This window comes from Chrysochloris asiatica, unplaced genomic scaffold (assembly GCF_000296735.1).
Source record: "Chrysochloris asiatica unplaced genomic scaffold, ChrAsi1.0 scaffold00021, whole genome shotgun sequence".
In the NCBI taxonomy this organism is placed as follows: domain Eukaryota; kingdom Metazoa; phylum Chordata; class Mammalia; order Afrosoricida; family Chrysochloridae; genus Chrysochloris; species Chrysochloris asiatica.
The window spans coordinates 5,454,791-5,482,360 of record NW_006408539.1 but is presented as its reverse complement, the minus strand read 5'-3'; the positions used below and the strand labels follow the sequence as shown (position 1 = coordinate 5,482,360).

The window sequence follows — 27,570 nt, the reverse complement described above, 5'->3', positions numbered from 1 at the left end:
ATAATAATGGTATTAACTGGGCTTCCCTGTAGGTGCATGAATATTATCCTATCACAGATAGCATTGTACCTCATGAATGATCTGGATATGTTCTTTTTGACAATGAATGCAACACCATTCCTCTTCAGTTTGTCATTTCTGGCATAGTAAACTATGTGGTCATCAGATTCAAAATGTCCAAAACCAGTTAACTTCAGCTCACTAATGCCTAAGATATCAATGTTTATGCATTCCATTTCATTTTGACAACTTCCAATTTTCCCAGATTCATGCTTCATACATTCTATGTTCTGATTTTCAATGGATGTTTACAGCTGTAGCTCTTCATTTTGAGTTCTGACCCATCACCAAATGAAGGTCCTGTGGCTTTTCTCCCACGGGCTTTACTGCATTCATGTCATCACGGTCACCTCTACTTTGAGGAGGCTTCTCTTCCGCAGTCACATTTTGAGTGCCTTCCAATCTGAAGGGCTCATTTTCTGGCACAATATCTGGCAGTTTTTCTCTGCTATCCATAAGGTATTCAGTGACTAAATATTCGGAAGTAATTCATCACTCTTTCTTCATAGTCTGTCTTTGTCTGTAAGCTCATCTGAAACCAGTCCACCATGAGTGACCTTCCTGGTATTTAAAATACCAGTGGCATAGCTTTCTGACTCATAGAGACCCTAAATAGGGTTTCCAAGGCTGTAAATCTTTATTGGAGCAGAAAGCCTCATCTTTCTTCTGAGGAACAAATGTAGTTAGAAGACTCATAACATCTATATTACCAGAGGATTGGGAAATCTACAAGGACACAAAATGGATTTCTGGTTGGCAGGGGTTGTGAACATGAGGGAATGGGCAGCAATAGTTTAATGAACTTGGCATTTTATTCTGAAATGATGAAAATGTAGAATTCAATAGTGGTGGTGGATGCAGAACTTTGTCAATATAGTTAAAAGCATCTGAATTACACAATTGGAAGGGTGAATTTTATGGCATATGTGTTAATTTACACTACTCTCTGTCCGTTTGTAGTACTATGGTGTCTTGTCTGTAGCTACAATGCTGTAAGTTATGCTACTGGTGTTTTAAATATCAGCAGGGTCAGTCATGGTGAACACGTTTCAGTGGACTTTCCATACTAAGACAGACCAGGAAGAGTGAGAAGTGTATAGTTAGCCACTGAAAACCCTATGAATAGCCATGGAATATTGTCAGATACAGTGTTAGAAGATGAACCTGTCAGGTTGGAAACACTCAAAATATAACTAAGAAGAGCTGCCTCCTCGAAGTAGTAGTAGTAGCAGTTGTTGTTGTAGTTGTTGTTAAGTCGGTTCCGATTCACGGTGAACTGAGGAGTGCTGGTAATGCTTGAACTACCGACTTTTCAGTTCAAACCGACCTTACAGTCCAGTGCATTAATCTGCTACACCACACCAGGACTCCTCAAAGTAGAGTTGATCTTAATGATGTGAATGGAGCAAAGCTTCTGAGCACTTCATTTGCTAATAGGGCACAACTCAAAATAAGAATAAACAGTCATTAATAACCAAAACGTGGACTGTACAAATCATGAATCTTGAAAAATTAGAAGCAATCAAAAAATGAAAAGGAATGCATAAATATCAATATCCTAGGCATTGTTGTTATTAAGGGCCATCAAGTCAGTTCTGACTCATAGTGACCTTGTATAGGATTTCCAAGGAAAAGCTGGTAGGATTGAACTACCGACCTTGCAGCCAGCAGTCCATTGTTTACCCTATGTTGTTGTGAAGTGCCGTCAATTCTGACCCATAGCAACCCTGTATAGGGTTTCCAAGGAGCCGCTGGTGAGGTTGAACCACCAACTTTGCAGTTCACACGACTTTGCAGTCTGATGCATTATCCCACATTGCCACACCAGGACTCTTATTGTTGTTGTTGTGAAGTGCCATCGAGTCGGTTCCGACCCATAGCGACCCTGTACAGGGTTTCCAAGGGTGTAAATCTTTACGGGAGTAGAAAGCCTCATCTTTCTCCCGCGGAGCGGCTGGTAGTTTCGAACTGCTGACCTTAAGGTTCGCAGCCCGATTCGTAACCACTACTCTACCAGAGCTCCTTAGGACTCCTATAGAGAGCTGAAATTGTCATTTTGAATCAGACAATCATATCTTTTATTATGTCAGGAATGACAAGATGAAGTGGAATAATGTCACATTCATCTTTAGAAAGAGCATTTCAAGATCTATCTTGAACTACAATACTGTTTGTGATAGGCTATTACCCATAAATCTACTAGGAGGACCAGTTAATGCCACTAATTATTAAATCTACACACCAATCACTAAAGCCAGTGAGAATGAAATTGAAGACTTCTACCAACTCAGGCTTTCTGCTCCTGTGAAGATTTATAGCCTCGAAAACCCTGTACAGGGTTGCTATGAGTTGCAACCAACTCCACAGCACATAACCACTACCACCACCTCCAACTTAATCAGTTTAAAAATGATCAAACATGTAATCAGGATGCATTGAAAATTATTGGTGGTTTTAAATGGAAAATTAGAAACAAAGAGGAAGGATCAGTAGTTGGAAAATATGGCCTTAGTGATAGAAATGACACTGGAGATCACATTACAGAATTTTGCAAGACCAATAACTTATTCATTGCAAATACCTTTTTTCAGCAACATAAAAAATTACTATACACAAGGACCTCACCTGAAGGAATACATAGGAATCAAACTGAGTACATGTGGACTTCAACAAATGGAAAATTGACTACATCTATGGAAAGAGACAATGGAGAAGCTTAATATCAACCAAAACAAGGCTAGGGGCAGACTGTTGAACACATCATCAATTTGGTGTTGTTGTTGTTAAGTGTTGTCAAGTCGGTTATGACTCATAGTGACCCTGTAATGGTTTCTGAGGTGCGACTGATGAGCATGACGACCAACCTTGTAGTTCGAACTGATCTTGCAGTCCAATGCATTAACCCACAGCACCACACCAGGACTCCTGATCATCAATAGCTCATATATAATTTTAGATTGAAGCTGAAGAAAATGAAAACAAATCCACAAGATCTAAAACAGATCTTGAATATATTCCACATGAATTTAGGAACCATCTCAAGAAGAGGATTGATGCATTAGACACCAAAATAACTGAACACCAGAAGAGTTGTGGAATGATATCAAGAACATGATCCATGAAGAAAGCAAAAGGTCATTAAAAAACAGAACCATAGAAAGAAGAGGCAAAATGGATGTCACAAAAGACTCTTGATAATAGCAAAATAAAGTAACTGGAAGAAATGAAGAATTAAAAGAGCTGAAGAAAAATTTTCAAAGGGCAGCTTGAGAAGCCAAAGCATTATAATGAAATGTGCAAAAGACCTGAAGTTAGAAAAACAAAAGGATAGAAACATGTAGAAATGTGAAGAGTTTCTCAAGCTGAAAGTACTGAAGGAAAAAAAAAATCAAGCTTTGGGTAGAAAGATTGAGGATTCTATGTGCAAAATATTGAATGATGCATCAAGCATCAAAAGAAGATGGAAGGAATATGCAAATCCCTTGTACTAAAAAGAACTGTTGATGGTCAGTCATTTCAAGAGTTACAGTTTGATCAAGAATTGATGGTTTGAAAGAAGTCAGAGCTGCATCGAAGGCATTGACAATAAATGTCTCCAGAAATTGATGGAATATAATTAGACATGTCCCAAAAAACTGATGCAGAACTAGAAGTGCTCACTCATCTTTGTCAATACAGTTGGAAGACAGCTAGGTGGTTGTCAATTGGAAGAGAACCATATTTGTGCCCATTACAAAAAAAGGTGGCCCAACAGAATAGGGAAATCATTGAACAATATCATTAATACCACTTGAAAGTAAATTTTACTGACAATAACTCAAAATGATTGCAGCAGTACATTGAAAGAGGGTACCAGAAATTAAAGGCAGATTCAGAATAGGCTATGGAAGGAAAGATATCATTGCTGCCATTAGATGGAACACGGCTCAAAGCAGAGAATACTAAAAAGATGTTTACTTGTGCTTTACTGAATATGCAAAAGCATTTGACTATATGGATCATAGCAAACTATGGTTAACATTGCAAAGAATGGATATTCCAACATTTAATTGTGCTCATGTAGAACCTGTACCTGTACATAGACCAAGACACAGTAATTCAAATGGTTTAAAATCAGGAAAGGTGTGCACAACGATTGTATCTTTTCACCATACTTATTCAATCTGTACTGCTGAGCAAATGATCCAAGAAGCTGGATGATATGAAGTAGAATGTGGCATCAGGACTAGAGGAAGGCTCATTAACAACCTGCTGGAAAGTGAAGAGGACTTGAAGTACTTATCGGTGAAGATTAAAGGCTATAGCCTTCAGTAAGGAGTGCACCTTCATGTAACAAAAACAAAAATCCTCACAACTGGATCAATAAATAACATAATGATAAATGGAGAAAAATTGAAGGGGTCAAAGACTTCAATTTGTTTGAATCTACAATCAATGCTCATGCAAGCAGCAATAAAGAAATCAAACAATGAATTGCAATAGGCAAATCTGCTGCAAAAGACCTTTTTATAGTGTTAAAAAGCAAAGATGTCAGGTGAGCCTGACCAAACCATGGTATTTGTAATCACCTCAGGTATATGTGAATGTTGGACAATAAATAAGGACAAGCATAGAAGAATTGTTGCACTGGAATTACAGTGTTGGTGAAGTATATTAAAAGTACCATGGACTGCCAAAAGAACAAACAAATCTGATTTAGAAGTACAGCAAGAATGCTCCTTAGAAGTGAGGATGGCATTTGTAATATTATTATACTACTGAAACAGTTAGTTAAATGTTACCTAAGTTAGAAAGCAGCCATGGTTTGGAGATCTTTCTAATACAGGTGCCCAAACTACAATATTTACAGAAATAATATCCAGAATGTCAAGATACATTAAACTCTTCTCACATGTGCATGTAAAGCAATAGTGCTTGCCTAAAAATAAAAATGATGTATAAGAATCAATACTTCTCAAACTTGTAAGCATATTTTTGATGAATCATTATTGTTGGAACAATAATAAGTATTTTTTATATAACTTGAATCTCTGGGGGAGGAACTCATCAAAAGTTTTACGTAGAACTTACTGTTAAAAGATTCTGACTATAAATGAAAGAAATGAGATTTCCTTGAAATAATTTTTACATTTACTAGAAATGAATGGGGCAAGAAAGGAAAGGTTAGAACTTTGTGTATCATGGTTTTACTCATTATTTAAAAAGTCATATTACAATAGTATCATAATATGCCCTTTCTCTGCTTAATAAATTAACTTATTAAGGTAAACTAACCTTTTTTTATTATTATTATTTATTGTTGTTGTTGTTGTTGTTAGGTGCCATCGAGTCGGTGCCGACTCATAGCAACCTTATGCCCAGCAGAAGGAAACACTGCCCGTCCTAGGCCAACCTCACTATTGTTGCCACGCTTGAGCACATTTATGCTGCCAATTTGCCATTCCATCTCATTGGGGTCTTCCTCTTTTTCTCTGACCCCCCACCTTACCGAACATGATATCCTTCTCCAGTGACTAGTGTGGTTTAAATTTAGCAGTTCATCATTTCTGACAAAGTTAGTTTGAGTTGTACATAGCAGTGCACCTTATGAACACTTTAAAAAGCCTGGCAAGAGAACATTATTCAAATTTCTACTCATTCATGTCTAACTTCCCAGCCAGGAGGACATTGTGTTTCAAATCAGAACATAATGACCGATTCCTGCTGAGTTTTAGTGAGATGACACTGATGGTTTTGCCTTGGGAGAGTTTAGGACTCATGAAGACTCCTATTATAAATCTTAGATTCATGGCCTTTATGATTTCCTCATGAGAACTGCTATTAGTTTAAAACTTGATATCAAAGTCTTTTGCTAACTTTATAATCCCAATGCAAAATCTGAATAATCAGAACAGACCGTAAAGAAGTGCCAGGCTGTCGGCCTTTACAGCTAAATATACCTCCAAAGACTCCAAATGATGAGAACTTCCAGAGTTCACAAATATAGATTAGGACAATTTAGAATGTTAGAAGGTTGTCCGACCTCATAAGGGGCAAGGTGGCACTTACCAAGTTTTGGGCTTCACTACGGACACATAGTATAATTCGATGACCTGCATCTACAATCTCCTCTCATGATTTGCAGCCGACACCTTATTTTCACAAGGAGCTCTGGTAGTGGAGTGGTTATGAGTTGGGCTGCTAATCTCAAGGTCAGCTGTTCTAATCTACCAATTGCTTTGCTGGAGAAAGAAGAGATTCTTTGATCTATTCAACCACTGCCATTCCCACCACCTTACTTTCACTTTGATTATGCAGGAGATGATGAATGTGACCCATTGACCACTGGCCCCAGTACAGAGTTTTCACTTGATAGACATCTTGATGTGGCTGAATCAGTTTCAGCCTTATGTGATTTTCCCCATTTCAAAAAATATATATACCATCATAATATCTTTTTCAATGTTAGTTTAATAGTGTTGTTATGAATCTTAGGAATCAAGAAGTAGGTATTCCTTTGGTTGGTGGATGATGCATGGAGGGGATTGTAACTATGGCAAGGAAATGATATACGATGGGATCAATGTGAAGCTAATGTCCTCCCATGTAAACTATCACATAATTCACAATAAAGCACTTTAAAAAAAAGTAGATATTGTTGTTGTTATGTGCTGTGGAGTCAGTTCTGACCCAGTACAGGGTTACTGAGGCTGTAAGGAGTAGAAAGCCTCATCTTTCTCCCACGGGCAGCTGGTAGTTTCAAACCGCTGACCTTGAGGTTCATAGTCCATTAAAAATCAGTGAGAAGGGAGTTTATATATATATTTTTAAAATCAAGTGGGCATTCCATCTATTTCATGATATTCAATCAAAGTAAAAGATTTCATCCATTTTCTGCTAAATTTATTATAAACATAAATATATTTTAATAATGTGATCATATAAAAACGTAGTAAAGATTGGACATAGATCTAATGAAATAATAATAGCTTTAATTTTCATAATACTTGGTAGTTTTTCAAAAGAAATGTATATATTTTTTTATCACATTTTACTCTGAGAAAAACTTTGGTCAGCTCCTTGATAGACAAGAACTCTGAGTTCTTAATTATCACATAGACAAAAATTTAGGAGTCCTAGCTCCTAGGTTGTGTGGATCTGACTTCATTACCACAAAGATTGTGCCCTAATAAATGTATAATATCAATAGACAGTTAAGCAATGTGAGTATGAAGATGAAAAGTCCACTTCCTTGATTGCTGTTGTTAAGTTCTGCTGAGTCAGTTCTGACTCACAGGGACCCTGCATAGGGTTTCCTAGGAGCAGCTGGTGAGCTTGAACTGCTGACCTTGCAGTTCAAACCAACCTTGTAGTACAGCGCATTAATCTGCAGTGCCACACCAGGACTCCTCTTCCCTGATATAATTTACTTATCATTAGAATACTGAGCTCAACATATGCTTTGTAATCTCACAAGTCTTTGAATTTAAACAGACATTCATAAGGCACTGAATATTTCAAGGCATTTTCCTCTGATAAAAGGTGCTGTCGTCAATCAGCTGGACCAAAACTCATAGATAATCTAGACCAATGTTCCCTAAAATGAGATATTAATCAGTGTTATGGGGGGAAAGTTCCTTGGTTAATTAAGTTGGCAAACATTTCTTTCTTCAAATCTCAGAACTTTGAACATGTTAATGTGATCTGTGAATTGTCAAGAGGGACCAGGAAGAGATTGTAAAAAATGTATCCAATTATTTCATCAATACGTATTAAAGATTTAGTAGTGTGCTGGGGATATGATGTTGTGGTCAATAAAGGCATGATCCTTGACCTCAAAAAGCTTATAATCTAGTAGAACAGACAAATATTAGATAAATCATGAAGCAAATAAATATAAAATTATCATCATAATTTATATGAAAAAGAAGGTTAGAAGGGTTCATGAGAGATGCAACAGAAGGTTATTGGGGAAGAGTCATTGGGACAGAGAGGCCAAGAAAGACCTCATTAAGGGAATAACACTTAACCTAAATCTTAAAGGATTTCTAAGAGTTAGATTTAGTTTCTATGCAAGGAAACAGGAAATAGAAAGAGTTTTGGATCAGTAGGAGGACTGAAAGCTGCATGTGTCTGGTGCCTTGAGAGCAAAATGAAAACCCATAGCAAATGAAGGTAGAAAGAGAAACAGGATCCCGTCATGCAGAGCTTGGTAGATCACATTCAGGATGTATGGTTTTACCCCAAATGCAACCAGGACCATTTAAAGATTTCAGCAAGAAAGTGGCATACTTGCTTTGTTTTAAGAAGATCTCTCTAGTTGCTGTTGGGAGAGGGCTTGGTGGTGGGAGCCAAGAGACCAATTAGAAGGATACTGAAGTTCTCCAAGTCATGATAGATGGCTCTGAGAAAATGGCAATTGCAAAGTGGACAGTTACAAAAGGCTGCTTGAAAGTAAATAAACTATGGGTTAGAAATGGAAAGGAAATAAAGGAAGAGTTGCGTTCAGGCTGAAGAAACAGATCTAATATTTGATATAAGGAAAAGAGTAAAAAGGGCAGATTTAGTAAAGGGAGAACAAAAAATTCAGTTTTTAATATATTAGTGTTGAGATCATGTGATACATGTTGAAGAGATGGCTACATGGTCTGTGCTACAAATATAATTTGGAAGTTGACATACAGTTTAGATTTGAAGTCCTAGAAATAGTGAGATTGCCAATGTCAAGAGTATAGAGTGAACACAGAAGCCCTTTCAGGATTATCACTCCAAGTGTTTAGGTACAAGAGGAGGAGGGGACTCGAAAAAGACAAATGTGTGACCAGACCAGTTTCCCAAGATTTATTTTAACAGTGGAATATCTTTCTTTTCAGAGATTCTCATGGAACCCATGCACCCTAGAACAACCACTGGGAAATGGTAAATGAGCTCAGTGTTTCTCAACTGGAAAGAGTTCCTTTGTCCCCAACAAAGAGATGTTTTTCACTGTCCAGAGACATTTTTGGATGTCACAACTTGGGAGAAGGGAGATACTACTGACACATAGACAGCAAGGATGCTGCTAAGCAGCCTACAATGCATAAGGGTAGCATTCCTCAGCAAAGAAATGTGAATAGTTCCCAGATTGTGAAACCTGAATCCAATACTTATGTTCAGATGAAAAACTCAGATTAAAAAAATTTAAGTGACATGATTAATGTCACATAGCACTAATTCATGGCAAAATCAGCTCTAAAATTTGTGATTTGGAATTAATCTGTTGCTATGTGACTTTGAGTCAGTTCTGACTTGTACGCAACCCTGTATAGAGGTTCTGAGAGTGGCTGGTGGGTTTGAACCACCCATCTTGTGCCTAACAGTCTAGTACTTATTCTGTAATGCCATGTTGGTCTCGGACCCTCACATCCTTTGAGAAAGATAATGGGTGATTGGAGAGGTAAAAGTCCGTCTCTCTTGAGCTGAATTAGAATCTGAGATTCCAGGTTACTCCAATTATTTTTCTTTCTGGGAAATGACTGGACTTTCTGTTTGGCATTAAGATGTCTGCTGAGTAGCCCTGAATGTGTTCTTGTTGTTGTTATGTGCCTTGGAGTCGGAACCGACTCATAGTGACCCTGTACAGGGTTTCCGAGGGTGTAAATCTTTACGGGAGTAGAAAGTCTCATCTTTTTCCCACGGAGCAGCTGGTAGTTTCGAACTGCTGACCTTGCGGTTCACAGCCCGAGTCGTAACCACTACGCTACCAGAGCTCCTTTGAATGTGTTCTAGTAGTTACTATTATGAACTGAAGTGTGTGTCAGCCCAAAAGTTATGCTGAAGTCCTGCCCCTACTTTCTGTGACTGTGAAACTAGGGAGATAACCTTTGTTATGTTAATGAATGATCACAAAAGGAAAGTGGATCTTAAAAGTAACCCCTTCTGAGTTCTCTTTTGGGTAAAGTGCAGAACAGATTCAGAAAGATACACACAGGGAGAACTTAGATGTCATGGAGGATCTGTCTACAAATCAAAGAGTGTCAAGAAACACCCAGGGCTGCCAGAAGTTATAAGAGACAAGGACTGATTTTCTTCAAACAGAGGACAAAGTATAGCCTTGCTGATGCCCTGAATTTGGACTCTTCTTCCACAAGTGGGAGACATTCAAGTTCTATTCTTTAAAGCCATTCACTTGTGGTATTTTTGTGAAGAAAGCACTGGATAAATAAAGTTATCAGTCTTAGAAATGATTCTTTTATGCAAAGAGGAGAGTAGCCTTATGTACACTTTGCTTAGATTATTTATTATGTTATGGAACTCTAGAAAAAAATAAAACAAAACTTTCAAAACTAGAAAGCAAACTATGGCGTTTTCTTTTAAACAGACTATACGTCATGTTTATCAGAGCACCTAATATAATTGTGAATATTCACAAAATTGAATTAGCAGTGTTCGCATGTTTATTTATAGAACTATGGCAAAGTATCCAAACCTTTCAAGTGTAATTTAATTTTCAAAGGGTGAGGTCAATGAAAGAGCAGTTCTAAAGCCCTTATAGATGTTTTAACCAAACTTGCCAAACAAATTTTGCATATTTTTGGCATGTTGTTGTTGTTATGTGCTGTTGAGTCAGCGTTGACTCATACCAATCCTATGTAGAGTTTCCAAAGAGTGACCTTGCAGTTAGCAGTCCAATGCCTACCCTCTAGCAACACATGAGGACTCCCAACTAAAGAAAATTGGCATTTTGTATTCATCATGAAAAAAGCAGGATTAAATTGAAGTAATTTTATAGTTGTTATGATTCAAACAAATATAAACTACAAACTCACATTTTCAGAAGTTGAAGATTTTCCTGACTTAAGACTGTAGACCATAATCAAAAACTGAATGCATCATAAAAGTAAAATACAACCACCTCACCACATACTAGCTTTGATTCTACCTGCCATAACAAAATAATTTAGATGCTTCTTCAGTTTCCACAATTTAATTAAGGGCTTCCAACTAAAGAGTAAACATGAACTATAGCTTTGTTTTTCTTTATTTGAATTCCAAGGGTACATTTTTAAAAGAGTGGCGTGCTGTGAGAGAAAATAAATGATTAGCGAGCGAGGTTGAAATTTATTTGCAACTGGCTTGAATATCCTGACAAGAAGCTATTATTTTATTACATAATTACCTCCAATACTTTGAAGGATGAATCCAGCAAGAAGAACTAGAGATAGGACATCTCTATAATTCTGTCATTCTATGTGGAGGGGAGATGTATATGAATATTACCACCTTGGTGGTAAATATGTAGTTTAACTTAACCATCTTATAAAACAGGAGCTCTGGTAGCATAGTGGATTATGGGCTGGACTGCAAACGTAAGGTCAGCAGTTTGGATTTACCACCATATATGTAGAAATATAAGGAACTCTGTAATATAAATAATATAATATATCTGTAATATAAGGATCTCTGGTAGTGTAGTGGTTATGAATCAGGCTGCTAATCTCATGGTCAGCAGTTCGAAATTACCAGCTGTTCTGCGGGAGAAAGATGAGGCTTTCTGCTCCCATAAAGATTTACAGCCTTGGAAACCCTGTACAGGGTCTCTATGAGTCAGAACTGACTCCACGGCACATAACAACAACAAAATGTAGTAATAGGAGTCCTGGTGTGGCGCTGTGGGTTAATGCACTGGACTGCAAAGTCGGTTGGGACCACAGGGTCGGCAGTTCAAGCTCACCAGCCGCTCCTTGGAAACCTTCTACAGGGTTGCTATGGGTCGGAGTCGACTCAACAGCACTTCACAACAACAACAACATGTAGCAATAAAATAGGAGGGATACTCATTAGCAACCTGCAATATGAAGATGATACAAGCAAGCTGAAAACGAAGAGGACTTAAAGTACAGTGCATTAACCCGCAATCCAGTGCATTAACCCGCAGCGCCACCCAGGACTCTCCCAAAAGAGAGGATGCATGTCATTGAGTTCAAGGCACTCGCTCCCCTGACGAATGGAAGACTCAGAAACAAAGTTTTACCTTTGAGTCTTCCAGTAGCCACACATACCTTCTCCTACCTTTTACTTAAACCCAAACAAGCAGTTTCTAAAATGTAAGCACACTAAATAAAGTCCAATTAAGTGTCTGTCGGGCTCTATATCTAGGGTGTTTGCCCAGGTTGCAACAGTCCTCACTCTTCCTAATGCCTGTTACACAACATTACTCTTTATGTAATACTACTTCACCTTCTTTAGGTAACATTTACTCCACCAACTTTTCAGTTCAAACCAACTTTTCAGTCAAGTGCATTAATCACAGTGCCACACCAGGACTCCACAGCTATAATGTTGTTGTGAAGTGCCGTCAAGTAGAATCTGACTCACAGTGACCATGTATAGGGTTTCTAAGGAACTGCTGGTGACCTTGAACCACTGACCTTGCAAGCGACTTTGCAGTCTGATGCATTAGCCCACAGCACCACACCAGGACTCCCACAAGCAATAATAGTGAGTGTGGCACTATGGGTTAATACTCTGGACTGCAAAGTAGTTTGAATCCCAAGGTGGGCAATTCAAGCTCACCAACCGCTCCTCAGAAACCTATACAGGGTGGCTATGGTTTGGAACCACCTAGACAGCACTTAACAACAACAACAACAAGCTATAATAAGGGTCTTAAAGTCAAATACCAAAAGAGAGAGGAGTAATGTTACGTAAAGAAAGAAAGACAACCTGTGTAACAGAACTTAGGAAGAGTGAGGACTGTCACAACCTGACAGGCACTTGATTGGGCTTGATTTAGTGTGCTCACATTTTAGAAACTGCTTGTTTGGGTTTAAGTAAAAGATAGGAGAAGGTATGTGTGGCTACTGGAAGACTCAAAGGTAAAACTTTGTTTCTGAGTCTTCCATTCGTCAGGGGAGAGAGCGCTTTGAACATCTGTTATACTCCAATGATATGGTTCTCCCTTTAGGGAGAGTCCTGGTGTGGTGCTGAGGGTTAATGTGCTGGACCACAAGGTAGGTTTGAGCCAGAAGGTGGACAGTTCAATCTCACCAGCCACTCCTTGGAAACCCCATACAGGGCTGCTATTAGTCAGAAAGGACTCGACAGCACTTAACAACAACATTTGGGAGATGAATGCATTAGATTATGATAGCCTTATTATAGGAAATAATCATGTAACTCACTCCCATCTTCTAATTTCATGCTCAGAAAGCCATTCATAGATAGCAAATTTGGCTTCCCATATGATTTTTTTATAGTACACCACTCAAATGGATATTGATGTATTTAGTAATCAAATGAAAACCTACTAAAATGGTAGAATAAATAAATGACATTATATTAATTAAATACAATTTGTACAACGGCAAAGATAAGACAACAAGAGCTATTTGTAAATACACAGATAAATCTCAAACAAAATTAAAGCAAACACTAGGATAAATATATTATGATACTGTTTATATAAACTATACACATGTAAAATAATATATTGCTTAGGAATAAATATATGTCTACACTAAACACTACATTTGAGCTTGTAGTTACATCACAGTGGGGAATGGAGGGAACGGTGGAGAAGCATGTGACAAAGACATATAAGCCTTTCTAGGTGCATTTTGGGTATTTGTATGATAGCTTTGATGGTGGCTACTTGAGTGTTCTGGTGTAGCGCTGTAGGATAAGCAATGAACTGTTAACTTCAAGGTGGATAGTTCAAACCCACCAGCCACTCCTCTGAAATTCCATAAGTGGATGCTAGGAGTAAGAACCAACTCAATGACACTTAGCCACAACACACAAGTGTTCAGTTTGCCTTTTGGAATATCTAATGTTAATTTTTGGTAAACTTAACAACAACAGCAAGAAAAAGAACAATGAAAAAAACTATAAAAGGATGTCTCAAACATACATGAGTGGGTTAGGCACTGGCAAATATTAATCCATCCTAAAGTTTCCATCCTAGCAAAACTGAGAACAAGACTTTAGAAGGTAGCAGCCAGACCAGCTGTTTCTTCCATGAAGTCCTAGAAACTACGTCCACCTTGTCATCTTTAAAGCTAACCGATGTACGAGAGACATTTCAAAGAGTCTGTGGAAAATGCAATGAAAATATAATGGAATTTTCCCATGAATTTTTTTTGAAGTCCCCTTCATATGTGTGTGCTGTACTAAGTGAAGTAGAAAGTGTCTAATCTTGACCAAGGGGAAGAAAATGAGCAACAATCCACTAGAAGATTCTGGAGGAGTAATAAGACTCTTTAGAGTAAAATCATCAGTAGTTTTAATTTGTAAAACTGAGTGGATTTCAGCTCAAACTACATTAGGTATCACTCTCACTAATAAAATTAAAATTGTCATTCCTTTTTTGTCTCCATTATAAAATGCTCTATCCTTGTTGGTGGTCTTGTTAAGTGCCGCCATGTCAGTTCCAGCTCATAGCAACCCTATGTAGGGTTTCCACAGAGTGTCTGGTAAGTTTGAACTGCTGACTTTGTGGTTCAAGCTGACCTTGCAGTCCAGTGCTTTATCCCACAGCACCATACCAAGATTCCATGCTATACTTGGGCCTGTTTAATTGACTGTGTTGTATGCCCCTATTAATTCTCACTTAGAGAGACTCTCCTGGTGGATGGTTTGATTGTATCTTCATGTTTTTCACATGCATACTAAGACCTGAAGTCCAGGGTTCTTGGCACTTGCAGTAAGTAGAAAATTTGCCTTACTCTGTAATTAACCATTTAATCAATACAATTAGTCCAATTGCTCAAAATTATATACTTACCATTGAGAGTGCTTCTATCAATCAAATTAGTGTCAACTGGCCAATAGCCTCCATCTCCATGACGACCTATTTATTGGGAAAGTATGTCAGTATGTTAGCAGATAGACAACAGGAAATCACACGCAAAACCAAAGAAGCAAAAAGAATACATATTTTGAAATACACAAACAATTGAGCAAGATTATTTTGACCACTTTATAGAAAATCTGACCATATTCATATCTTTGTGTCAGTGAGAAAACACTATGTCCAAGTATGAGAAAAATCTTTCACAAAAGTAGACTTTTGTGCCTTCCCCAATGCTGTTCTTTTTGTGTGTTTATTTTCCCTTAGTATTTTTGTTAAAGTATAAAGGAAGTGCAGCAGTAGAATTACTAAGGGCTCCTCTCTTGAACTTCTCAAAACAGAAGTGCTGCCAGATTAAAGCAGAGTTTCAAACTAGTTCTTCCTAGTTAGATCATGGTCAAGAGAGGCTGAACTGAAATAATAATGGAAATAGAAAAAAAAAAAAAAAAAAAAGTGGGTCGACACACTTCCAGAAACTTAGTCTTTTTCCTAGAAAATATGCACATTGCATAGCAACCAAATGCCTTGATCAGCAGTAACAGCAGTGAGAAACCAAACTGTCCAGATCAATATGGCGGCTCACTGTACCTCCTTGAATGAGTGCTGCTCTCCACAGGCCTGACAATAATCTAATCTCCACATCAACCTCCTGAAAGGGTTCATTATGCCTCTTCTAAGTCTCTATTCCAGGGTTTTGACCCATCCTTTTTTCCACTCTGGTTATTGTTCTTCTTTACACAAATTTTAAAAACTTGAGTCTCTTTTGATTTTCCTGTTACCCATGAATGAACTGTTAGAATAGGTTCAAAGCCCTGGGTTACAGCTACTAGAGGGGCACAGAGTCAATTGACTTCCTTTATGCTGGCATCCTTTGTGACAAATTGACATTACGACTCTACAAGGGGACAACATAGTTTATCTATAACTGAGTTCTGGTTATTCTTTTTCTTATACTCCTGGAAATTTGATAATAGATTGGGGAGTAGGATATAATTTTCACAGTCTAACTAGTTCTTACACACATAGCATGAAAGGAATATTATCTTTAGTAGCACATTGTAGGAAACCATGTGTTCATTTGGCATTTTGCTTAATAGTTGCAGATATAGTATTTAAGAAAATAAAACCGGAAATACTACTAAACCTGATATAATTACACCACATCATCCGAATTAAATTAATTGACTTTCACCACAGGCAACCCTTAACTATAATTATTTGATTAGATTTTAAATTCTAGAATCTGTATTCCACTACCATTGAATTCATTCTGACTCAAAGCAACCCTATATAGAGTTTCTGAGACTATAAATCTTTACAAGAGCAAAAAGCGTCATCTTTCTTATGAGGAGGAGCTGGTAGGTTTGAACCACTGACTTTGTGGTTAGCACACCAGTGATTATCCTGCAAACGTTAATATCTATTATATAGTCCCTTTATAGAAAAAAGATTCGGGAGATGAGTATATATGCAAACATATATGCAGTTGTTGCTAAATGCCATCAAACTAGTTCCAACTCATAGTGACCCTGCATAGCATTTCCAAGAAATGGCTGGTGAATTTGAACCACCAACCTTACAGTTCAAAATGACCTTATGTTTGAGTGCTTATCCTACAGCACCACACCAGGACTTCAAATACATATCAATTATCCATTTCATTTACTTAGGAGGGTTATTACTGAAAGCAGTTATTAGTGGATGATAATAAGGAAATAATCAACTTTTGGTGTGGCACTGTAGGATCAGCAATGGACTGATCAGTTCAAACTATCAACTGCTCTTTGGAAACCCTACCCAGGGTCACTATGAGTCAGAATTGACTCAATGGCACTTAAAAATCATAAGGAAATTGATTAAGTCACTTAGCTATAGTGTTATTGTTGTTGTTAAGTTCTGTCAAGTCAGTTCCAACTCGTAGTGACCTTGTATAGGGTTTCCGAGGAGTGTCTGGTGGGTTTGAACCTCTGACCTCATGGTTAGCAGTCCAGTGATTATCCACCAATGCCACGCCTGGACTCCTCAGCTACAGTAACAGAGGTTATATTTCCCACAATTTTAGATTTTAGTTTTCTTCATCTTTATAACTATCAAGTCCTGCCCTTTTGGTATTCTTTTGCCTACCAAACACTCTTCTCACTAAAGCTTTACTAAGATCTCATAATGTGATTTTCTAAAGAGCTGTGAAGAAACAACTTAGGATCCTTTTAACAGTCTACACATTCATGATTTTAAAAAATTCTTCTGGTAGCAAATCAGTGCTGAAATTAGGATGGCAATCTTCCAACAAGCAATGAAAGAAATTTATCCAGTTTCTGCTAAACATACTTAATAAGCAGACAGGAGAGGTGACATTTTGGAAACTATTTTACCCAATATTATTGCTGTTGAGTTGCTTCTGACTCTGTATAAAGTTTCTTAGGAGCACCTGGTAGGTTTGAACTGTCACCCTTGATGCTATTTTTTTTTTCTTTCTTTCTTTTTTTAAGGGGCCATAAAAGGAAATGGAGAATAATCATAATTCAAACGCATAGATTCTGCTATGATCTTCCTTATTCATTATTCAACTTTTAGATGCATATGAAGCTATTGAAAATACCATGACTTAGTTCAGGTGCACCTTAATTCTAAAACTGATATCTTTGTTCTTTTAACACTATAAAGAAGTCTTTTGCAGCAGATTAGCCTAATTCAACACATCATTTGATTTCTTGATTGCTGTTTCCATTTATCATTATGTTACTTATTGGTCCAGTTGTGAGGATCTTGTTTTACTTTACATTGAGGTGCAATTCGAACTGAAAGCTACATTCTTTGATCTTCATTAGTAAGTAATTCAAGTCCTCTTTGCTTTCAGGAATCAAAGTTATACAATCTGCATATCACAGGTTGTTTTCCTCCAATCTTATCAGTGCCATGTTCTTCTTCATATAATTCATTTCTCCGATTATTTGATCTGCATACAGATTGACCATTTTCTGATTCCACAACATTCAACAAGTATCCCCTCATTCTGTACTAAGATTTGCTTCTTGGTCTATGTACATGTTTCTCATGAGCACAATTAGATATTCTGGAATACCCATTCTTCCCAATGTTATCCATAGTTTTTTTAAGATCTCCACAGTTTAACTGACCTTTGCATAGTCAATAAAATATAAGTAAACATTTTTCTGGTGTTTCAGCCAAGATTCACCTGATCTCAGCAATGAGATCCTCATGGCATCAGCAATGAGTTCAAGCATAGCAGTGATTGTGAGGATGACGAAGGACCTGGGGTGTTTCCTTCTGTTACACATAAGGTGGCTATGAGTTGGACTCAACTACACCTAACAACAACAATCTTTATGCATAAAATTATAAGTGGCAATTCACAAGAGAACAAAACCAAATGAATGACAAAAGAAAACCTTCACATCATATAATTTCTTCAGTATTGTTGTTGTTGAGTGCCTTAGAGTCTATTCTGACTCATAGCAACCTTGCTTTCCCAGGCTTTAAATCTTCACTGGATCAGAAAACCTCCTCTTTCTCTCTTGGAGGGGCTGGTGGGCTCTAACCAGGGATCTTGTGGTTCACAGTTCAGTGCTTATCATATGGAGTCACAAAAAAATTCATTTAAAATATTGCTTGCCAAATGCCTGTGAGAATGTAAGAAAGTGTGAATTAGAATGAAGATTCAGGGAGGTGGGGATAGGAGGACTGAGAGAGCCAATTGAAATGGGATTTTGATGAACTGACAAAAAGGTAGACAAATCCAACACCTTTTCCAAACACGTTGCTCCTGTGGACTCTGACACATTTGTGATCTCAGAGAACAAACAGCCCACAGGATATTCTGATACCAGTTTTGGAAGCAATCAAGTGAAACAGAGGTTCCCTATGAATATTAGATGATTTTTGTAACATCTGAAAGCAACCAACTAGATTGCAAAGCAGCCAGCCAAAAGAGATGCTAACAACCCCATCACTTAGGCCAGTAAAGCAATACATGATTTCTGTTGGGAGTAATCCTTTATTGGCTGGAAATTAGGTAGATAGCCTGTGGAGGGTTTTTCTTTTCCTCTAGCATCCTGACAAATATCTTTTTAATGAAGTTTCTAAGTCTCCAGTTAGTTTGCAGGAGGATGCATAAACAAGCCCACAAGCACCTCCATATATTACTTAGACATAAAGCTCCTCGGGTTCAGCACCCCTTAGAGTTACAGAAGCTATTGATTACATTGTGAATTTCAATTGGTAGAAGAAAATCAGAAGTCACACAGCTCAGAGCTCTGTGTAAGATAAAGGAACTCTGGAAATGCTTTCTAAATAAGGCAGGGTAGATTAAAACTCAGGCTTTCTACCTCCAGAATCTAGAGTATCGACATGGGTTAACTTTGTGTTGGTTGTCATTAGATTGATAACACAGAAGAAAATTAAGTAACTCTTAACAAACAAACCCAACAGAAAATACTTTAAAGAAACCTGATATCATCTGTGAGCAAGATTGAATTTATGGTAATTTAGATTTCTTGCTCCCTGACAAGAACACACAAAACCCATTTTCTGGGGTTTTGATGAGGTTGCAATCTCTTAATCTAAAGACATGGGAATCAAATTTTAATTTTGTGTGCTTTGAGGTTTCCATTTTCTGAAATATTTCTTTTAAATTCCAATAGAGCTTATTTTCCTGGAAAATACTAAGTAAATAAAATCAAGGAATCCTTCAATAGCAATAGCTTTAAGTAAGCAACACCAGTTATCTAATGCGGAGACACTGAAGACTCAAGAAGAAAAAATACTGGTGTTGCTCCTCCACGTGGCAAAGCATTTTTCAAGGCTTGTTGCTTTGAATCATATATTGGATGTGTTTAGTTAACTTGGTTAGTTTCATGAACACTTATTTCAGGAAAGAGAAGACTGACTAGGCTTTGGAAGACGGTTGGAGTTAAGTCATTTAATGCCAACATATAAACCAATGCTTATTTCAGAGCTCTTAGTTTTATTATCTAAGCATAAAACTTATAATAATTAATACTCATTCACTTAAACCTCATTGAACATCCTCTATGGCTGAGGCCCTGGTGGTGTAGTGTGTATAGCACTAACTGAAAGTTCAGTGTCTCCAACACAGTCCTAGAACTTCAGGGAACTATAGGCAGTTCCTGGATCACAAATGAGGTCTGTTCTCAAACCTGCCCTGAAGTCGAATCTGTAGGTAGTAGGAACAGGTACATGAGTTCTTGTTTAGCATCAGTTAGTCTAAGGTTTGTCTTAGCGTATGGTGGTGGTGATGGTGGTGGTGATGGTGGTGGTGGTATACCATGGACTTGGTTCTGGCTCATGGGGATGCTGCATAGGGCTTCCAAGACTTTAAATCTTTATGGGAGCAGAAAGCCTCATCTTTCTTCTGCAGAACGGCTGGCAGTATATAGTATGTATTTTACCTTTGGATCATCTGGTCCTCAGAAACCATATACAGTGTCATTATAAGTCAGAATCACCTGGACAGTACTTAACAACAGCAACAACAACATGCATGTAAAGAGCTCTGTTATGGTGCTATAAGGTAAGCATTGGATTGCTAACCAAACTCACCAAAAGACTGGAAGTTCAAACCTACTGGTTTTTCTCTGAAACCCTATGCAGGGTTGCTATGAGTCAGAACCAACTCGATGGTACACAGCAACATCAACAAAAACATGCAGATAAAACACATAAGAAACACTTCCAAATGTCCTAAAACATCTTAAACACAATAACACAACAAACCCAAGCACGCACCTCCTACCATCCACTTGACTCTGACTCATAGAGACCCTAGGTAGGATTTCAGGGACTGTAAATCTTTATGGGAAAAACTGCCTCATCTTTCTCCTACAGAGCAGTTGGTGGGTTTGAACCACTGACCTTGAGGTTAGCAGTCCAATAATACAGTACATAATAATATCAATTCAGTAATAATAACAAGTAATTATATATGATACTGTATGGAATAAACAGAGATAGGAAGTCTGTGTGTGTGTGTGTGTGTGTGTGTATGTATATGTGACCCTATACAGGGTTTCAGAGGATCAGCTGGTGGGATGAATCCCTGACATTGTTGTTAGCATTCCAGTGCTTACCCTACAGTACCACACCAGGATCCATGTGTGTACATATACAGTATTGCAAACAAACAGCAAAACAGTTCTTAACACAGTTTGGTGATGATGTGTTCTTACGTCAGTTCCAAACATAGTGGCCCTGGATAGGGTTTCTCAGGCTGTACATTGTTATGGGGACAAATACCTCTTCTCTTTCTAACAGAGAAGCTGCTGGATTCAAACTGCTGACCTTACAATTAACAGCCCAATACATAACCCACTATGCTACCAGAGAAGTTTAGATAGAAAACAAGAAAAAAGACTATGATAAAAACATAACATTCTCATTCCGTGGATGTCATGTGTACTGGAAGGGGTATTTGTGAGATAACACTATGACAGTAATAAATAAATGATGCAGAAATTAGAGACAGATGGCTGTTGTTGCCGATGATGGGCTTAATATTGGACTGGATGGACCTAGTGCTGGAAAGTCAGTACTTGATTCTGCTGTGGAAGTGGCATATTGACACTACTGGAATCGATTTATTGAAGAAGGCGTTAAGGGAACTTTGTACAGAGCGTCTCCTTCTCTTCCTCTCATCAAAAATGGCCTTGTAGCAGCTGAGACCCTCAGTAAAGGTACAGTGAACTTTGGTGAATCTCTCTGTACAAGGATCTAGCTCCTCTAACTTTGCCTTCATTGCTTCAATGAGAGGAACTTCTCTATCATCTCTTCCCAGATAGATGTAGTTAATTTGATTTCTGTATATTCCATTTGACAAGGTCCAGCTGTACAAAAGTAGTATTTTACAATGAATAAGTAAGTCATTGGTCTTGTACAATTCTATATGTGATATACAGCATCATTTCTATCAACAAAGTTATATTTTCCAACAACTGGTTCTTCCTCTTTGTTTCCAACCTTCACATTCTAATCACCACAAATTAACTCTGCATCTTGATCACATGTTTGATCAATTTCACACTGAAAAAGTTGTTGTTGGTGGTTGTGTGCCACTGGGTTATTTCCGACTCATAGGGCTTTCTGAGGCTGTAAATCTTTATGGGGGCAGAAAGTCTCATTTTCCTCTCACAGAGAGACTGGTGCATTCAAACTGGTGACCTTTTGATTAACAGTTTAGTTTATAATCCACCATACTACCAAGGCTACTTGAAGAAGTTAGTTGTTGTTGCTAAGTGCTGTTGGGTCGATTCCGACCCATAGCAACCCTCAATAGGGTTTCCAAGGAGCAGCTGGTGAGCTTGAACCACTGAATTTACAGTTCAAATGACTTTGCAGCCTGGCGCATTAGCCCACAGTGCCACACCAGGACTCCTGTTTGTTGTTGTTATTAAGAAGTTGGTTGTTGTTGTTAGGTACCATTGAGTCGGTACCAACCCATAGCGACCTTAGGCACAGCACAACAAAATACTGCCCGATCCTGGGTCAACCTCACTACTGTTGCCACACTTGATTGAGTACATCAATGTTGCCACTTGGTCAATCCATCTCATTGGGGGTCTTCCTCTTTTTCTCTGACCCTCCACCTTACCAAACATGATATCCTTCTCCAGTGACTGGTCCCTCCTGACAATACGTTAGTAGAATTCTTTAATTTCATCATTATTGGCTTTTCTGTTGTGTCAATTTGAATAATAGTGATATTAATTGGTCTTCCTTGTAGGCATGTGGATATTATCCTATCACAGACAGCATTGTACTTCAAGACAGATATTGAAATGCTCTTTAATTTGTTAATCCTGGCATGGTAGACCATTCTAGTGATTCAAAATGGCTAATTCCAGTGCATTTAATCTCACTAATGCCAAGGACCTTGATCTTTATGCATTGCCTTTCATTTTTAATGACTTTCAATTTTCCTAGATTCATACTTTGTACATTCCAGGTCTGATAATTAATGGTTGTTTGTATATATTTCTCTAATTTTGAGTTCTTCCTCATCAGCAAATAAAAATCTTGAAAGCTTTGCTCTATTCACACCATTAAGGTCAACTCTACTTTGAGGAGGCAGCTTTTCCCTTCTCATATATTGAGTGACTTTCAACCTGAGGGGCTCATTTTCAGACAATGTTCTGCTGCTCTTCGTAGGGTTTTCAGTGGCTGGCAATTCAGAAGTGGTCTTCATCTCCTTCTTCCTAGTCTGTCTTAGTCTAGAAGCTCCTCTGAAACCTGTCCACCATGGGTGACCCTGCTGGTATTTAAAATACAACAAAAACACACAAGCCACCACAGTGTAACAAACTGACAAAGGCTGGTTGATTCCTCCAGAATTTCCTTAAACTTCATCACATCATTTTTGGTAGCCCTGATTGTTTGTGAGAAGGTCTACAGTAAATAAAAGAGGCTACGTCTCACAGATCATTAGCTGAAGTAGAGATGTAGTGTTGGGGTAAAGGTCATTGAAAATGCTTGGATGTCTGGATCTTGAAAGGAATTTTCTTGGTCAAGCAATAATGTTAAACATCAGAGAAAATGGTTCAAAAAACTATCTTTAAAGATGGCAATTTAACACAAGTCTTTGCTTTCCAAATGACTGGAAAGATGTGTCTTAATAATATGGCAGTGTGCCTTTGAATTTAAGGAGCAATATACAAGGACTCCTGATTTGGTGTCGTAGCATAGGCACTCAACCTCAAGGTCAGTTTAATCCATAAGGCCGGTGGTTCAAACTCACCTGCTGCTCAGCAGAAACTCTATACAGGGTTACTATGAGTTGGAACTGACTCAGTAACACTTAAAAATGACACCACCACCACAAGGAAAGGTTTGAGCTTGAAATCCTTATTAATATAACTTCCAAGTAATAACATTAGCTTATCCTTTGATCAAGAAGACCTGGTGTGGCACTATGGGATAAAGCACTGGATTGCAAGGTCGGTTTGAACCACAAGATCAGTGATTCAACTCACCAGCCCCTACTTGGAAACCCTGCAGAGGGTCACTATGAGTCAAAACTGACTCAATGACACTTAACAACAACAACACTTTGATGAAGGATATCTCGTAGTGTAGTGGGTTACAAGTTGTGTTGCTAACCTCAACGTCGGGAGTTCAAATCTAACAGCTGCTCCACTGGAGAAAGATAAGGCTTTCTGCTCCTATAAAGATGAACAGCCTATACAAAAAAAAAATATGGTTTGAACTGACTCCACAGCACATAACAACCATCACTCCCATCCTTTGATGCCTTATGCCCTGGTTCCTTTTTGTCTTCTTTCGAAATGTAGGTCCTTTCAGATATTTTTTCCAAAATAAGCTCATCTCATCTACATTAAATATTTGGTGTGGCAAATCATCCCTGTCCTCAGTAAGTTTGTCAACATTTCAGGACAATCCCCATCAACACTTACACTGGCATTTACTGCTTTGCCTGATGCATTTATATTATGTAAATTTGATCTCACTTAGAAACAACTGACTGACAACAAATTCTTCATCACAATCACCTTCACTTGCTGTGCAGTCAGCGTTTAAATCATTGAAAAGGTTTTGAGCTTTTTCTTGTGCTAAAAGTAAGGCTAGTAGGCACATTATGCTGATTTTTATCATCTAAGGAAATTATCAATAGCTTTTCTGTCTCAGTAATTAAACTGCTGCATCACTTCGTAATAATTGTAGCTTTTGACACAGTAAAGGCCTCCCCATGCTCCATTATTCCCACTTTATCCTTTAAATTTGTTCTGATCACTGACCAGCTACACCTAAAACTTTTCCAGTGACTGAGGATGTTTCACCTCTTTTTGGTCACTTTTTATTTCCACTTTATTTTCAGTCCTGATCATTTTCCTAATTTCCTTTTCTTTGATGCATCACCAGCACTTGAATTTATACTTTGGAGGTATAGTTACAAGGGTGAATACGAGGAAAATTTAAGCCTACTTCAAAGTTACAAATGCATCTCATTATTAATGGCTATGTGATCTGGCATAAAAGGCAGATGGCGTTCTCCTTCTTGAGCTCATGGGCTGCTGAAGCCACACTTTTCATGAGTGTCACAAAGTAGTGTGTGCATTTGTTATTGTGAAACATTGTATTCAATATGTAATTTAATATAATAGGCTTTATGGAAATCTTAATTTAATTATGAGCTGTTCCTAAGTCTGGTGCTCTTTTTTTTTATATACATATATTTTAATTGTGAATTGTGTGGGTTTACATGGGAGAACATCAGTTTTACATTCATCCTATGGTAGTTCATTTCATTGCAATGATTACAATCCTCTCCATGCATCATCAAACAACCAAAGGGCACACTCCACAGGCCTGCTGCCAGGCCGTCTGCACACAGTCCTTCTTCCTCCCTGAGTCCAGTGTTCCCAGCTGCTCCATCTTTCCACATCATCATCTCTGCCTCCATCTCTGGCATCACTGTTTCTCTGGGTAGGGTCCTGCACTCCACTCTTCTCACTTGATGGTCCCAGACACCTCCATTCCTGGACTGTAAAATCAATCACTCCCCTCATTTTGTTACAAAACATCTACCTTTACATTTCCGCCCCTCACAGTCAGTCCTGATAGCAATTATTCACTACTGTACCACAAGAGACCTATCCCCATCTCCTTTCATTAGCCCCGTCCCAGCATACTGGAAACCATTCAGTGGAGATTCTACCTTCCCCCGCCCCGTCTGGAACTAAGTTCTCTCTTGAAAGCTTGTAAGCCTGTCACTTCTTGCCTTTGTTGCCTCCCCCACCCATTTTGGGTAGCCAATGTCTAAGTTACCCATCCCTGTCAACCCTGTATACCAAGGGGGTGGGAGTGATCTTCGTTGTAAAGATTTATTCCCTTTTTTGAGCTACTACATCCATAAGTATAGGTAAAGTTCAACAAATTGTAGTAGGTTACTCTTTTTTGTTTTCCTCTTCTTTCTTCTTGTAGTCGAGTTCTGATCATCCAGCCATTAAAGCCAGGTCAAGTGGGTACTGTCTGCAAGTATGGGTGTTCTTGTGCATTTCTCCTTACTTCATATCAGATGGTTGCTTTGTTCTCTGCTTTAGTCTTCTGTGGCCCAGGAGTCCCCAGGTCTTGCCATATTGCTGGCCAACCAGGTCTCCACCTGGGTTCACAGGAATCTATTGAATGTGGTTGGACTTAGCTCCCAAATTCATTGCTGTTTTTCCCCGCTTTCCCCCTTATTGGTGTCCAATGTGGTCACCAGCCAGACAACATGCCTATTCGTGTATTCCCCTTGAGTCTTAGTTTTGGAAGGGGGTTTGCTCTGAGGGGACACGGCCACTTGCCTTGATGGCTCCCAGGTGAACAGCTTACTTGTTCTTGTAGTAGTCAATCAGACTGACTTTATTGTTTTTTATTTTTCCTGCTGGTCTTTCTTTCATGAAGTAGCTGCTGCTCCAGGCTTTTCTATCTGTCCTTTCAAGTGGAAATATCCCACCTCAGATGATTCTGGATAGGGTTCAGGATTCCACCTATGGTCTTATGCAATGTAAAGGCTCCACAGGAAGCCTCTTTCACTGGGCAACTTCTAGCCCCCTTTAAGCTATTCCAATCAGTGACAGGCTGAAGACAGACTTGCAAGCTTTCTATTGTGCTGTTTCTGGCTATTCCTTTCTCTCCGGCTCAAGTGGCTATTTTACAATAGTAGGCAAGGGAAACCAAGATTCAAAAGACAGCCATGCATCTTAACATTATTCCCCTGTTTTACCCATTCAAACCATTCCTCAATCCCTGTATCCCGGAGCCCTGTTATTCCAAGGTTGTGCATACATTATCATTTACCTCTGACACACTTAGCCCATGCAAACCTGACTAACTGTTCTCCCATCCACCTTGTTCTTCCATTCCCCTCCCACTTCTTGTGTATTGATCCAGTCCCGGACCCCCAGCAACCAAGTTATCCTGTGTCTATTACCTACCCTGTGCTCTATCTTCCCCTGCCTCCCTCCCCTCACCTCATCCCATACATCCCGGTGAACAGTAAATATAGATATAATTTTTTCCCCCTTATAGGGTGGGTTCTTTTTCTTAATCTTTTATAATAATGGTCCTTTGCAGTATTTCTCCTTTTGTGACTGACTAATTTCACTCAGCATAATGTCCTCAAGCTTCATCCATCTTATGCGGTGGCTTGCAGCTTCCTTATTGTTCTTCCATTGTTTGTATGTACCACAGTTTGTTTATCCATTCTTCAATTGATGGGCACTTAGGCTGTCTCCATCTATTTGCTATTGTAAATAATGCTGCTATGACCATTGGTATACATATATCTACTCGTGTTATGACTCGTATAATTTGTGGGTAAATACCAAGTAGAGGAATTGCTGGATCATAAGGTATTTCTATTTCCAACCTTCTGAGGAAGCGCCATATTGCTTTCCAGGGTGGTTGGATCATTTTCAATCCCACCAACAATGCAGGAGGGTCCCAGTCTCTCCACATCCTCGCCAGCATTTATTGTCCTCTGTTTTTTCATTTTTGTTGTTATTGCTGGTGTGAGATGAGATCTCATTGTTGTTTTGATTTGCATCTCTCTAATGGCTAGTGATCATGAACATTTCTTCATATGTTTGCTGGCAGCCCGGATCTCCTCTTTGATGAAATGTCTATTCATGTCCTGGGGCCATTTTTTAATTGGGTTATTTGTGTTTTTC

General features: G+C 38.5%; 1 protein-coding gene across 1 annotated transcript in view; it reads right to left on the bottom strand.

Annotated features, from left to right (window-relative positions):
• The window catches only part of DCC (deleted in colorectal carcinoma), a 1,585,944-nt gene that overhangs the window by 111,047 nt on the left and 1,447,327 nt on the right, over nt 1–27,570 (bottom strand). Inside the window, exon 22 of the mRNA XM_006837499.1 lies at nt 14,804–14,869. Coding sequence (XP_006837562.1) covers nt 14,804–14,869 — 66 coding nt within the window. The remainder of the gene's footprint in view (nt 1–14,803; nt 14,870–27,570) is intronic.